Here is an 11,253-nt window from a genome sequence, read left to right on the forward strand (position 1 = left end):
ACCCTTATCACTTCTTATTGTTTTTTCCACCTTCAATTTTGATATATTTTAGGTTAATTTCACATAGGTTGTAAATCGTGGCTGAGGAAGAAGAATCGATTTCATTGAACGCTGCACAAAAATGTTATCTTTTGGTAGAAATTGCTTGAAATATTGTAGCCACTTCAAAAGAAATAGCTCAAATGAGAATCTATGTTTGCAGAAATTTCCTAAGCTATTTGTTCTCAATGATTCAGTTGGGAAATATAGTTATACTCAATTTCCTGTTTTGTTTCCACTTAATAGCTTTAATTCTCATTATTATTCAACTAGAGTTCCTTCAAGGTCTTATAGAAGAAGAGTTCGAAATCGGTTTTTGAAATCCAATAAGCCGATTCTAGACCAAGCTCAGTTTCAGTTTGCACAGTCTCAGCTTCTCCCAAGGTTCACTCCTGAAGAGTTATGCAATGTTATTGCTCTTCAACGCGACCCTTTAGTTTGTTTAGAGCTTTTTCATTGGGCGTCTCACCAGCCTAGGTTTCGGCATGATTTGTCGACATTTCATGTCACCATTAAGAAGCTAGGTGATGCGAAAATGTACCAAGAAATGGATGATATTGTGAACCAGTTGCTTGCGGTTCCTTCTATTGGTTCCGAGGCGTTGTTTAACATGGTCATATATTATTTCACTGAGGCGCGGAAGTTGACAAAAGCTGTTAATGTGTTTAAGCACATGAAGAATAGTAGAAATCCAAATTTCAGTTTTAGGCCTTCGATTAAAACATATAATATTCTTTTTGGTGCACTTTTGAGCAGAGGATACAATGCTTATATAAACCTTGTGTATATGGAGACTATGAGATGTTTATTCAGGCAAATGGTGAATGACATGATCGAACCTGATATTTTTTCGTTAAATTCTATGATAAAAGGTTATGTGCTTTCTCTTCATGTTAACGATGCGTTGAGGATATTTCATCAGATGGGCGTTGTTTATGATTGCAAACCCAATTCTTTAACTTATGATTACTTGATTCATGGGTTGTGTGCCAAAGGAAGAACAGAGAATGCCAAGGAATTGTATCATGAAATGAAGACCAAAGGTTTCACTCCGAATAGTAAATCTTATAATTCGCTTGTCAATTCTTTGGCACTCGTTGGAGAGATCGATGATGCGGTAAATTATCTATGGGAGATGACTGAAAAGCAAAGATCAGTTGATTTTATTACATATAGGACTGTACTGGATGAGATATGTAGACGAGGAAAAGTTCAAGAGGCCATGAGGTTTCTACAAGAGTTGCAAGAAAAGGACCTTGTAGATGGACATACTTACAGGAAGCTTCTTTATGTACTTGAAGATGATTATGGGAACTCTGAAGACAGAATTGATTCAGGTATGCAACCTTAAATCGGTTATCATTATAGTTAGCTTTTGCTATAGCCGGGCCAGGAGTTATATTAAAATTTTGCATGTTATGTGTCAAGTTTCACAAACCGGTTAAGCAGCAACTCTTACACATACAAGCATGTGATAGAAAAGACAACACTATGTGTACAATAAATCCAACTAGCCATCCATTCTTGTGCAAGATTTTTTTTTATACTAAGAAAGTAACTCCATTTTTAGAATTTTTTATTTTATTTTTGTTTTAAGAAAACACTTTTTTTGTTTTTGGTTTTTTCTTCTGAACTGTATTCCAAACCCAAGTTCATTTTTATTGCATTTACTTGAAGATAAGTGTGTCTTAAAAACAAGAAGTTGGGTCTTTGAATACAAGAACAAAGGTGGAATCATTCTTCATTAGATTGTGTTGGTTTATAGTTTGTTCCTAAACTAAACCCCGAAAAGATAATGAGATTGACACAGCCTGTGTTGGTTTTGCTTTGGTTTCTTGGTGTTTATGTCTCTGCTTCTTTTTGTTCCAATGTTACCTATGACCATAGAGCATTGGTTATTGATGGCAAAAGAAGGGTCCTCATTTCTGGTTCCATTCATTATCCTCGTAGCACTCCACAGGTCTCTTTATCTTTATGTTTGTGTATATAGAGATACTTGAATCCAATGTCTAGATGGTTACATTTAGTCACTTCAAATTTTTTCAAACTATTGTGTAAGTGCTCATAGATATACACTATTTATTCAATTTGTGTTTGGTGTTTGATGTTAACGATGGTAGTATTGTTGTTGTTGTAGATGTGGCCAGACCTTATTCAGAAATCAAAAGATGGAGGAGTTGATGTCATTGAGACTTATGTTTTCTGGAATTTGCACGAACCGGTTCGAGGACAGGTTCTGTTTTTTTCATTGTCTTTCCACTTTCATATTGTTCTTATGTCACTTTTTACATTGCATTTTGTGAGTTTTCAAAATGAATGATGGATTACATATTTTGGCTTGGCAGTATAATTTTGAAGGTAGGGGGGATTTGGTTGGATTTGTGAAGGCAGTTGCTGCAGCAGGTCTGTATGTTCATCTCCGGATCGGTCCATACGCTTGTGCGGAATGGAATTACGGGTAAAATTGGATCTTTTCACTCTATCATTTTTAACAGTTTCATACTATTGTCTAATCCATTGCTTTAATTTTTTTTTCTTAAACAGTGGTTTCCCTCTTTGGTTGCATTTTATTCCGGGAGTTAAGTTCAGAACTGATAATGAACCATTCAAGGAAGAGATGAAGCGGTTTACGGCGAAGATTGTGGATTTGATGAAGCAAGAGAATCTCTATGCATCACAAGGAGGACCTATTATTCTATCTCAGGTTTCATTCTCTGAAAATTATAAAAATACAAGCCAATTTTTCTTTTTTAGGGAAATTATTGCTCAGATATTTGTTATGCCAGATTGAAAATGAGTATGGAAATGTTGATATACACTATGGTCCTGCTGGTAAATCCTACATCAATTGGGCAGCATCAATGGCTACATCTCTTGATACAGGTGTTCCATGGGTTATGTGCAAGCAAGTAAACGCGCCTGATCCAATTGTATGTTTTCTTCTTTTAGCTATCCAGAGTTTTATGCAGTTTATGTTTTACTGGATTATCTTCCTACTTGATTGTTAAGTTTTGTAATATTCTATCTTAAATGCTCACAGATTAACGCGTGCAATGGATTTTACTGCGATCAATTTACACCAAACTCTAACAACAAACCGAAAATGTGGACTGAGAATTATAGTGGATGGTTAGTAGGGACCTTTTCCGTATAAATCATTTAGTTATTTGAATGGCATACTCAATATATCATCTTCGAATTCTATCAAACCACAGGTTTCTTGCATTTGGAGGTGTTGTGCCTTATAGACCTGTAGAAGATCTTGCATTTGCTGTAGCACGCTTTTTTCATCGCGGTGGAACTTTTCAAAACTACTACATGGTAATGTAACCTCTCACATGTAGTTAGTCTTGTCAAATAGAGGAGCCATAGCATAGCAAAATTTGGAAAAAAATCATTATTGCTCGGTAATAATACGCTATCATGGCGCTATAGCACGGTAGCATAACTGAATTTGAACAAACCTCTATTTTCTGTGATCCTGGATTAAAAAGATTGAATTTAGTTTAAGCTCAAAGCTAGTGATACCACAACTTTTTTTTGTTGCTTGCTCTGAAACAGTACCATGGAGGGACTAACTTTGGCCGCACGACTGGCGGACCTTTCATTTCCACTAGTTATGATTATGATGCACCTATTGATGAGTATGGTATGCAATCTTTCAACTATCATACTTATTTTGATGGTATAGAAATGTAGAAAAATATAAAATGTGTTACTTCTTGATGCAGGAATTATTAGACAGCCCAAATGGGGTCATCTTAAAGATTTGCATAAGGCCATAAAGCTTTGTGAAGAAGCACTGATAGCTACTGATCCTACAATTTCGTCTCCCGGTCCAAATCTAGAGGTAATAAATAATAGGCCGATGAAAGGTTTGATCACACTTTGCTGGTTTAAGTTATTAAATATTCAGCGAAGTGAATGGTTCAATCTCAGACTGCAGTTTACAAGACAGGAGCTGTATGCGCCGCCTTCCTTGCCAACACCGGTACAACCGATTCAACGGTAACTTTTAACGGCAATTCATATCAGTTGCCGGGGTGGTCTGTGAGCATCTTACCAGATTGCAGAAGTGTTATTCTTAATACTGCAAAGGTTTGCCTCATCAATTACCAATCAAAAGATATGATAAATCAATCTATTCTCGATATCTTTTCTTCTATTTCTTGTTCGCAAAGTACCATAAACTAAAGTTATTTTTTTCCTTACTATAGATTAATTCCGTGTCTATGACTTCAAGCTTCACAACTGAATTTTTAAAAGAGGTTGGTTCTTTGGAGAGTTCAAGTTTGAGATGGAGTTGGATTAGTGAACCGGTCGGTATTTCAAAGGCTGATGCATTCTCAAAATATGGACTACACGAGCAAATAAACACGACAGCTGATAGAAGTGACTACTTGTGGTACTCATTAAGGTATATGAGTTTTCAAGGTTGAGGCAGCTTTATTTTGACCTGCACTTCTCCGCGCCGCGTGTTAACCTTTTTCAGTTTTTTTTTGAAGCATTGTTGATGAAGATAATGCTGGTGCTCAACCTGTTCTTCACATTAAATCCCTTGGTCATGCCCTGCATGCTTTTATAAATGGAAAACTTGCAGGTAATAAAAAATTAAAAGATTATATATCTTTTTTACTTCAATGAAATATTTCATGAATTATGTGAAGAGATTTCGATGTGTTATTAGTTATTACCGAGAAATTTTTCAGGTAGTGGAACGGGAAAGAGTGGACGTGCTAAGGTCAAGGTGGACATCCCTATTACACTTGTAGCTGGAAAGAACACAATTGATCTCCTGAGTTTAACAGTGGGATTACAGGTTCATATTTTCTTATAATAAAGTACATGATTAGGCCTCTACAGTGACAAAATCATGGTTTTTATTATGCATCGGCTAATGTGGATTTTAAACACCATAGAACTATGGAGCATTTTATGACAGAGTGGGTGCGGGGATCACTGGTCCGGTAATATTGAAAGGTTTGAAAAATGGAAGTACCGTCGATCTCTCGTCCCAGCAGTGGACGTATCAGGTTAGTCGAGGCTTTAACTCAAGGCCTGCTTTTGTTTCTCCTTTTGAGTTTTGGTGAATTAGTTTCATTTTTCTGTTTTCAGGTTGGACTTCAAGGTGAAGATTTAGGTCTGTCTAGTGGAAGTGTTGGACAGTGGAATTCACAGTCTACCTTACCTACAAATCAACCTTTGACTTGGTACAAGGTAATCTTATTAAGAATAGAGTATTTGTTAAAACTCTCGAGTTTTTCCTCATATAACTAATGTTGATTATGTGTTATATTAGACAAAATTTGTTGCCCCTTCCGGAAGTAACCCGGTTGCAATTGACTTCACGGGGATGGGAAAAGGCGAAGCTTGGGTGAACGGACAGAGCATTGGGCGATACTGGCCAACATACATCGCTTCAAAATCTGGTTGTACTAACTCATGCAATTATAGAGGATCCTATTCTTCATCCAAATGTCTCAAGAACTGTGGAAAACCGTCACAGACATTGTAAGTGTTAGACATTCTTTTCTACACGAGAGAACTTGAAATTAATCGATTAGTACTAGTATGATCGCACCTGGAAACGCGCTTTGGTTGTATATATGTAACTGTTCGAATAAGCAGGCCTTTTAGATACTCATTGAGTCATTAATCCTGCAGATATCATGTACCGCGGTCATGGTTGCGATCAGACAGCAACATTCTTGTATTGTTCGAGGAAAACGGAGGCGACCCTACAAAAATATCTTTTACTACAAAACAGACAGAAAGTGTGTGCTCGCATGTATCAGAATCTCACCCTCCACCTATAGACTCGTGGAATTCGGATACAGAATCAGGAAGAAACATTGGTCCGGTACTGTCATTAGATTGCCCTTATCCTAATCAGGTGATCTCTTCTATTAAATTTGCAAGCTTTGGAACTCCTCATGGAACTTGCGGAAACTTCAACCAGGGACGCTGCAACAGCAATAAGGCTCTACCCATTGTGCAGAAGGCCTGCATTGGATCGAGCAGTTGTAATATTGGAGTATCAGTTAATACATTTGGAAATCCATGTCAAGGAGTAACAAAGAGTTTAGCGGTTGAAGCTGCTTGTACATAGACGCGTCGATTTTCTGGCCTTTCTAGCTTGGACTCGGCCTAATAGATCATGATGATTCCTTGATTAGCCAAAGTAAGATGGTATTATAGTTGTCAATGCAAAATAGTGCATTGGTCATTACAATAAAAGAAGATTTGAAAAAAAATTAAGTGAACTCTAATGCGTATATGATATGACTTATGATACTATTTTTACTCAAGAAACTATTCTCAATTCTCATACATCAATGGATTGAACATGTCAAAGGTATATATACAGATATATATTGTCTCTCAATCTTAGTTTGTTGATTTGTAGGCCTCCAATCATACTTTCTATCAGTGTTCTTACAGACATTAATTCATCCTTTCGGAATGTGTTTGTATCCTCTAGGATTTTTTGAAGTTTAGTTTTAGTTGGACAACTGATGGATAACAATTGTGATGTTAAATTTTCTAGTGTAGGTTGTAATAATGTTCCTCATATGAGGTTTGGCGTCGAAAGTTGGATCACCCATATTTTATAGTTTTTTTCCTCATATAATGAAAAATGGATTTTTGGGAGACAAATCAATCGTGTTGAACTTTTCTATTTCTTGTGTTGTTTGCAAACTTGATAAAAAAAAAAGCAAAACTCTTCCTTTTTTTCTCTCTTTCTCACCGTGTTACATAATGTCTTGATGTTTTTCATAGTGATGTCTGAGGTATGTCTCCTATTTATCTCATACTAAGTATAAATAATTTATGATATTTATTGATGAATATATTTTATTTTATGCGCTCTAAAGCATAAGCTTTCATTATGTTAAAGAATTATTAAGATTTTGCATATTCATCCGAGAGGTTAAGATTTTGCATATTCATCTGAGAGGTGGGTATACCTCTAGTGAGTTTTAAGAATACTTATTGCAAATAGGTATTATTTCTCAACACTATTATCCTTATACATCTTAATAGAATAAAATTGTTGAACGTGAAAATCGTCACATGTTTGATGTCACAAGAACATTACTGTTTCAAATCACTGTCTCATTATAATTTTAGGTTGAAGCATTTATCACATTGGTTTTCTTGATCAATCATCTTCCATCTTAGGTTCTTAATTTTTATTAATTTTTCTTTTTTCTTTTTAACGTCCATCCTAGTGTTGGGTTATGAGGGGGTTCAGGGATTATCACATCGGAATTTAGGAGCAACCACACAAGTGAGGGAGATACCACATATTAATCCAAAATCTTAAAACATCGAGTTTATGAGTCTTCTCACTTATAAAGTGTTCAACATTCACTTTTTCATCCGATGTGGGACTCATACTCACACTTGATATACCAACAATCTCCTCTTTAAGTGTGAGTTCATTCATTCTTATGGGTATGTACCTCCTCAAATTGAAGATTTTTCATCCATATCTACTTGCACCACCGTTGGATGGCCTCAACGAAACATGTTGCCTGAACACCCTTGCCAAGAAGACTCTTGATACAAGGAGCCCTAGTTGAACTAGGCTCTAACACCACTGTTGAGTCATGAGGGGGGTCCGGGGATTATCACATCAGGTTTTAGGAGCAACCACACAAGTGAGAGAGACACCATATATTTACCTAAAACCTCAATACATTGAGTATATGGATATTTTCACTTATAAAATATTCAACATTCACTTTTCCATCTGATGTGAGACTCATACTCACACTTAATATAACACCTAGTTATCATTATCTTTACACTTTTGATTGTGTGTGTTTTGTTCACCTACTGTCTCTTGAACGTGATAAGTTTGAGGCGTAATATGTCTAATGTGAAATTATGAGCTATAGTCCCAATAAAGAAGGATTTTTGTGTTATAATGCCACTACACATTACATGTGTATTTCTCATAATGTGATTTTCTTGAAGAAAATATTTACATGACATATCCTAATGGTCTATTTTCAGCCTTTTCACGTGTTTGCAAGCTCAAACACCCTTTATATGGTGCAAAAGACTCCTTTGGAATGGTATGAAAAAATTTAGTTCACTCTTCTTAGATTTTATTTTACTCAAAGTCAGTTTGACTAGTCATTATCAATCCATCGCACGGCTACTAGAATTGTTCTCATTATTATTTATGTTTATAACATGGTATGTATTGGTTCTCATCAAGTGGTCATACAACAACTTCAAGCCTTGTTTTAGATGAAATCTTGTGGTTGTGTATTCATTATTTATTAGTCGTTGAGGTTCATTATGATTCCAATGGTATTCGTTTTACCAACACACAAAAATTAGTAGGGGTGGCAACCGGGCATGTCCACACCACCAAAAAAATAGAATAGGGCAGACAAAGTAGGGGGGCGAGCGAAAACCTTGGCTTGCCCGCAATTTTATGGGCGAACTCGGCCCACTTTTTCACCCTTTAAAGTCTTAAAGCGACAAATGGTCATGTTATCCCCGTTAAGGCATGAGCTTGCCAAAGCCTATCAGAAAACGGGGCGGAGGGGGCATAAACCTTGGCTCTAACCACCAAAAATTTCAGACTTAACAGATGGGTCTGACTTGTTTTTCCACCCCAATATACTAGAAATCTCATTCATTTGACTAGGCTCCAATCTACTTCCCTAATGCTTACTCCTATTGAGATTGACGTCAAATATCAATATGATAAGGGTAATCTTTTTTCAGATCCTTTTTTATATCAACAACTAGTGGGGAGTCTTAATTAATTATTAGAGTTTGACATAACTCATCCTTATAAAACCGACTTGTAAGGTGAGGGGTGTTACTCTATATAAACTCTTTAGAGAGTTTATGTCTAAGGGCTTGGTGCGTGAATATAAACGATGGGCGGTGATCAATCATCATTTTTGCTATAGTTATTATCATTTTAACAAGTAAAAGTAAGCGAGTTATTTGCATTTTTCATATAGTTTGAGTGCTTTATATGTCAGTTTCTTTAATTTTATATTTGTCTATGTTTTAATTATTCCTAGTACTTTTGATCTTTTTTGGAAGGTTGACATGTTTTGTAGATTGGAGGAATAATTAAAACATAGACAAATACAAAATTAAAGAAACTATAGACATGTTAATCTTCCTAAAAAGATCAAAAGTACCAGGAATAATTAAAACATAGACAAATACAAAATTAAAGGTGAATCAAGATTTTCATGATCTTTAAGTGATTGGAGACTTATTTCATCTCTATATCTGTAATATTTATGAATTTTACTATGTTTTTCTTTATTATTATGAGTAGTTAAACCCCCCAAATGCTATGGGGTGTCCCTGATTCGGATTTATGATGAAATTTTTATATTTTTATCTTCTAATGACTTTGATTTTATGATATATGACTTATTTACAATTTGTGCTTAATGTTTTCTCTTTCGGAAAAACTGAGATTGATATGTGATTAATATTTAGGCTTGACCGCCATTGTTGATGCTTAATTGTGAGTAATTCATAGTAGATATCACATAGTCCTAGGGATACCCTATGAAAACCAGAATTTTCTTGATTAAAACAATACTTAATTTCATCTGTAATTCACTATAGACATATGGATTAATTTGGATGATTAAATATTTTCTCACTAAGGACTTAGGAGTAAACACCTTTAAGAACCGATACTCAATGTTATTGAATTAAGTTGTTGCAAGGTTAATTTATTGTTGTTGATGAATCCAACCATGAACCTTCCCTAGCATGTTTGCTCATAATATATTTTAATTTGTTCAATTGTTGGTTTTACCTTCTATTACATTTTATTTTCAATTGTTCAAACAAACAATATAAAACCCCTAAGGCTTTTGTTTAACTAAGATAAAACACGAATTATGTATCGTCAATAAGTCTTTGAGATTGATACTTGGAAAACTTTCCTTTATTACTACATTAGTAGATTAGTACACTTGTTAATTTACCGATCAAGTTTTTGGCGTCGTTGTCGGGGACTGTCAAAGATTATAGAGTTCATAGTTTTATTTTAGTTAAAGTTTTGTTGCTCTACAACTAAAATTTTTATTTCAGTTTTTATTTTATTTTTATAATTATTATTATTCTGTTACTACTAATCTGCTTTTGACATTTGTATCTAACGAGAATTCTCAGCTAATTTTCCTTTTGATGCAGAAATTGAGAGAATCTTACGCGCTCAGCTCAGGAAAGTTTGGTTGCAAAAATTGGCAGAACGCAAGGAAAACAACTCTAACCATTCAAATACAGAGTCAGAAAAAGAAGAAGAGCTAATAATGGTTGATCCACAACCTAAAAGATTATTGGGTGATTATGGAAGAACAAATGCTTCAGGGGGTCGATTGACAATAGTAAACCAACCGGTGAATGTTCCCAATTTTCAGTTGCATCCTACTACCATCCATCAACTTGAAAATAGACCTTTCACAGAAAAAAAATCAATGAAGATGCCAATAAAAATCTGCAAAGGTTTCTGACAATGAGTACTACTCTGAAGATAGAAGAGCATACTGAAGAAAGTAAGCAACTGAGAATGTTTCCTTTTACTCTAGCATAGGATATAGAAGAATGGTTTTATTCACTTCCAACTGATAACATGACCACGTGGGAAGAGATGGAAACGACCTTTCTGAATGAGTGTTTTCCTCATAAAAAGATATGAAGTTCTAAACTTCAAATAGAGGGAAGGTGAATCATTAGGTGATGCGTATAAAAGATTCAAGAAACCCTCGGTTGCATGTCCTACACATAATATAGATCAAACTGAACAAATGTAGATGTTTGTAAATGGGCTCAGGTTGAAGACGAATCAGTTGATTGATACAGCCGCTAGTGACTCATCCAGTTTTACAATAGCCACTGGTATAAAGAAGATCATTGAAGCTATTGTTACAAATGAACATCTTGAATTATATGATATATGCACAAGTAAACCAGAAGGGGTGATTGATTTAAAATTGGATACACATGTTGTTATGTTAGAAGATCAAGTTGCGGATGAAGTTGAAAAGAGACTTAAGGCATTAAATGTTGGTACTCAGCAGGTAGCTCAAGTCCAACAAGCTACTATAGTTAGTTGTGAATTTTGCAGAGGTCCTCGTTTTACCATGTACTGTGCTACACACCTTCAACATGTAGAAGAAGTTATTTATCTCCAACAGAATAATCCTTATT

At 35.2% G+C, this 11,253-nt stretch overlaps 1 protein-coding gene across 2 annotated transcripts; it reads left to right on the plus strand.

Annotated features, from left to right (window-relative positions):
- The first annotated feature begins 1,111 nt into the window (after nt 1-1,111).
- Nucleotides 1,112-6,424, plus strand: LOC127106494 (beta-galactosidase 8). 2 transcript variants are annotated; one of them, XM_051043779.1, is made up of 17 exons: nt 1,112-1,376; nt 2,177-2,272; nt 2,385-2,497; nt 2,584-2,743; nt 2,826-2,969; nt 3,080-3,168; nt 3,255-3,360; nt 3,601-3,688; nt 3,771-3,889; nt 3,979-4,137; nt 4,257-4,456; nt 4,545-4,639; nt 4,749-4,858; nt 4,959-5,072; nt 5,155-5,256; nt 5,339-5,550; nt 5,704-6,424. In XM_051043779.1, the coding sequence occupies exons 1-17, from the start codon at nt 1,302-1,304 to the stop codon at nt 6,146-6,148; spliced, it is 2,427 nt and encodes an 808-aa protein (XP_050899736.1). In that variant the 5' UTR covers nt 1,112-1,301; the 3' UTR covers nt 6,149-6,424. The 2 variants fall into 2 exon arrangements, with proteins under 2 accessions (XP_050899736.1, XP_050899734.1); XM_051043777.1 differs by lacking the exon at nt 1,112-1,376 and adding an exon at nt 1,727-1,999.
- The last annotated feature ends 4,829 nt before the right edge of the window (nt 6,425-11,253 follow it).

Source organism: Lathyrus oleraceus, chromosome 7 (assembly GCF_024323335.1).
Source record: "Lathyrus oleraceus cultivar Zhongwan6 chromosome 7, CAAS_Psat_ZW6_1.0, whole genome shotgun sequence".
In the NCBI taxonomy this organism is placed as follows: domain Eukaryota; kingdom Viridiplantae; phylum Streptophyta; class Magnoliopsida; order Fabales; family Fabaceae; genus Lathyrus; species Lathyrus oleraceus.

Bases quoted from the DNA above. Each gene is read 5' to 3' on its own strand.
- LOC127106494 (XM_051043777.1), top strand. From the start codon at position 1,835: ATGAGATTGACACAGCCTGTGTTGGTTTTGCTTTGGTTTCTTGGTGTT. The intron at 2,498-2,583 runs GTAAAATTGGAT...TTTCTTAAACAG, and splicing joins TGTGCGGAATGGAATTACGG to TGGTTTCCCTCTTTGGTTGC. The intron at 4,640-4,748 runs GTAATAAAAAAT...GAAATTTTTCAG, and splicing joins TATAAATGGAAAACTTGCAG to GTAGTGGAACGGGAAAGAGT.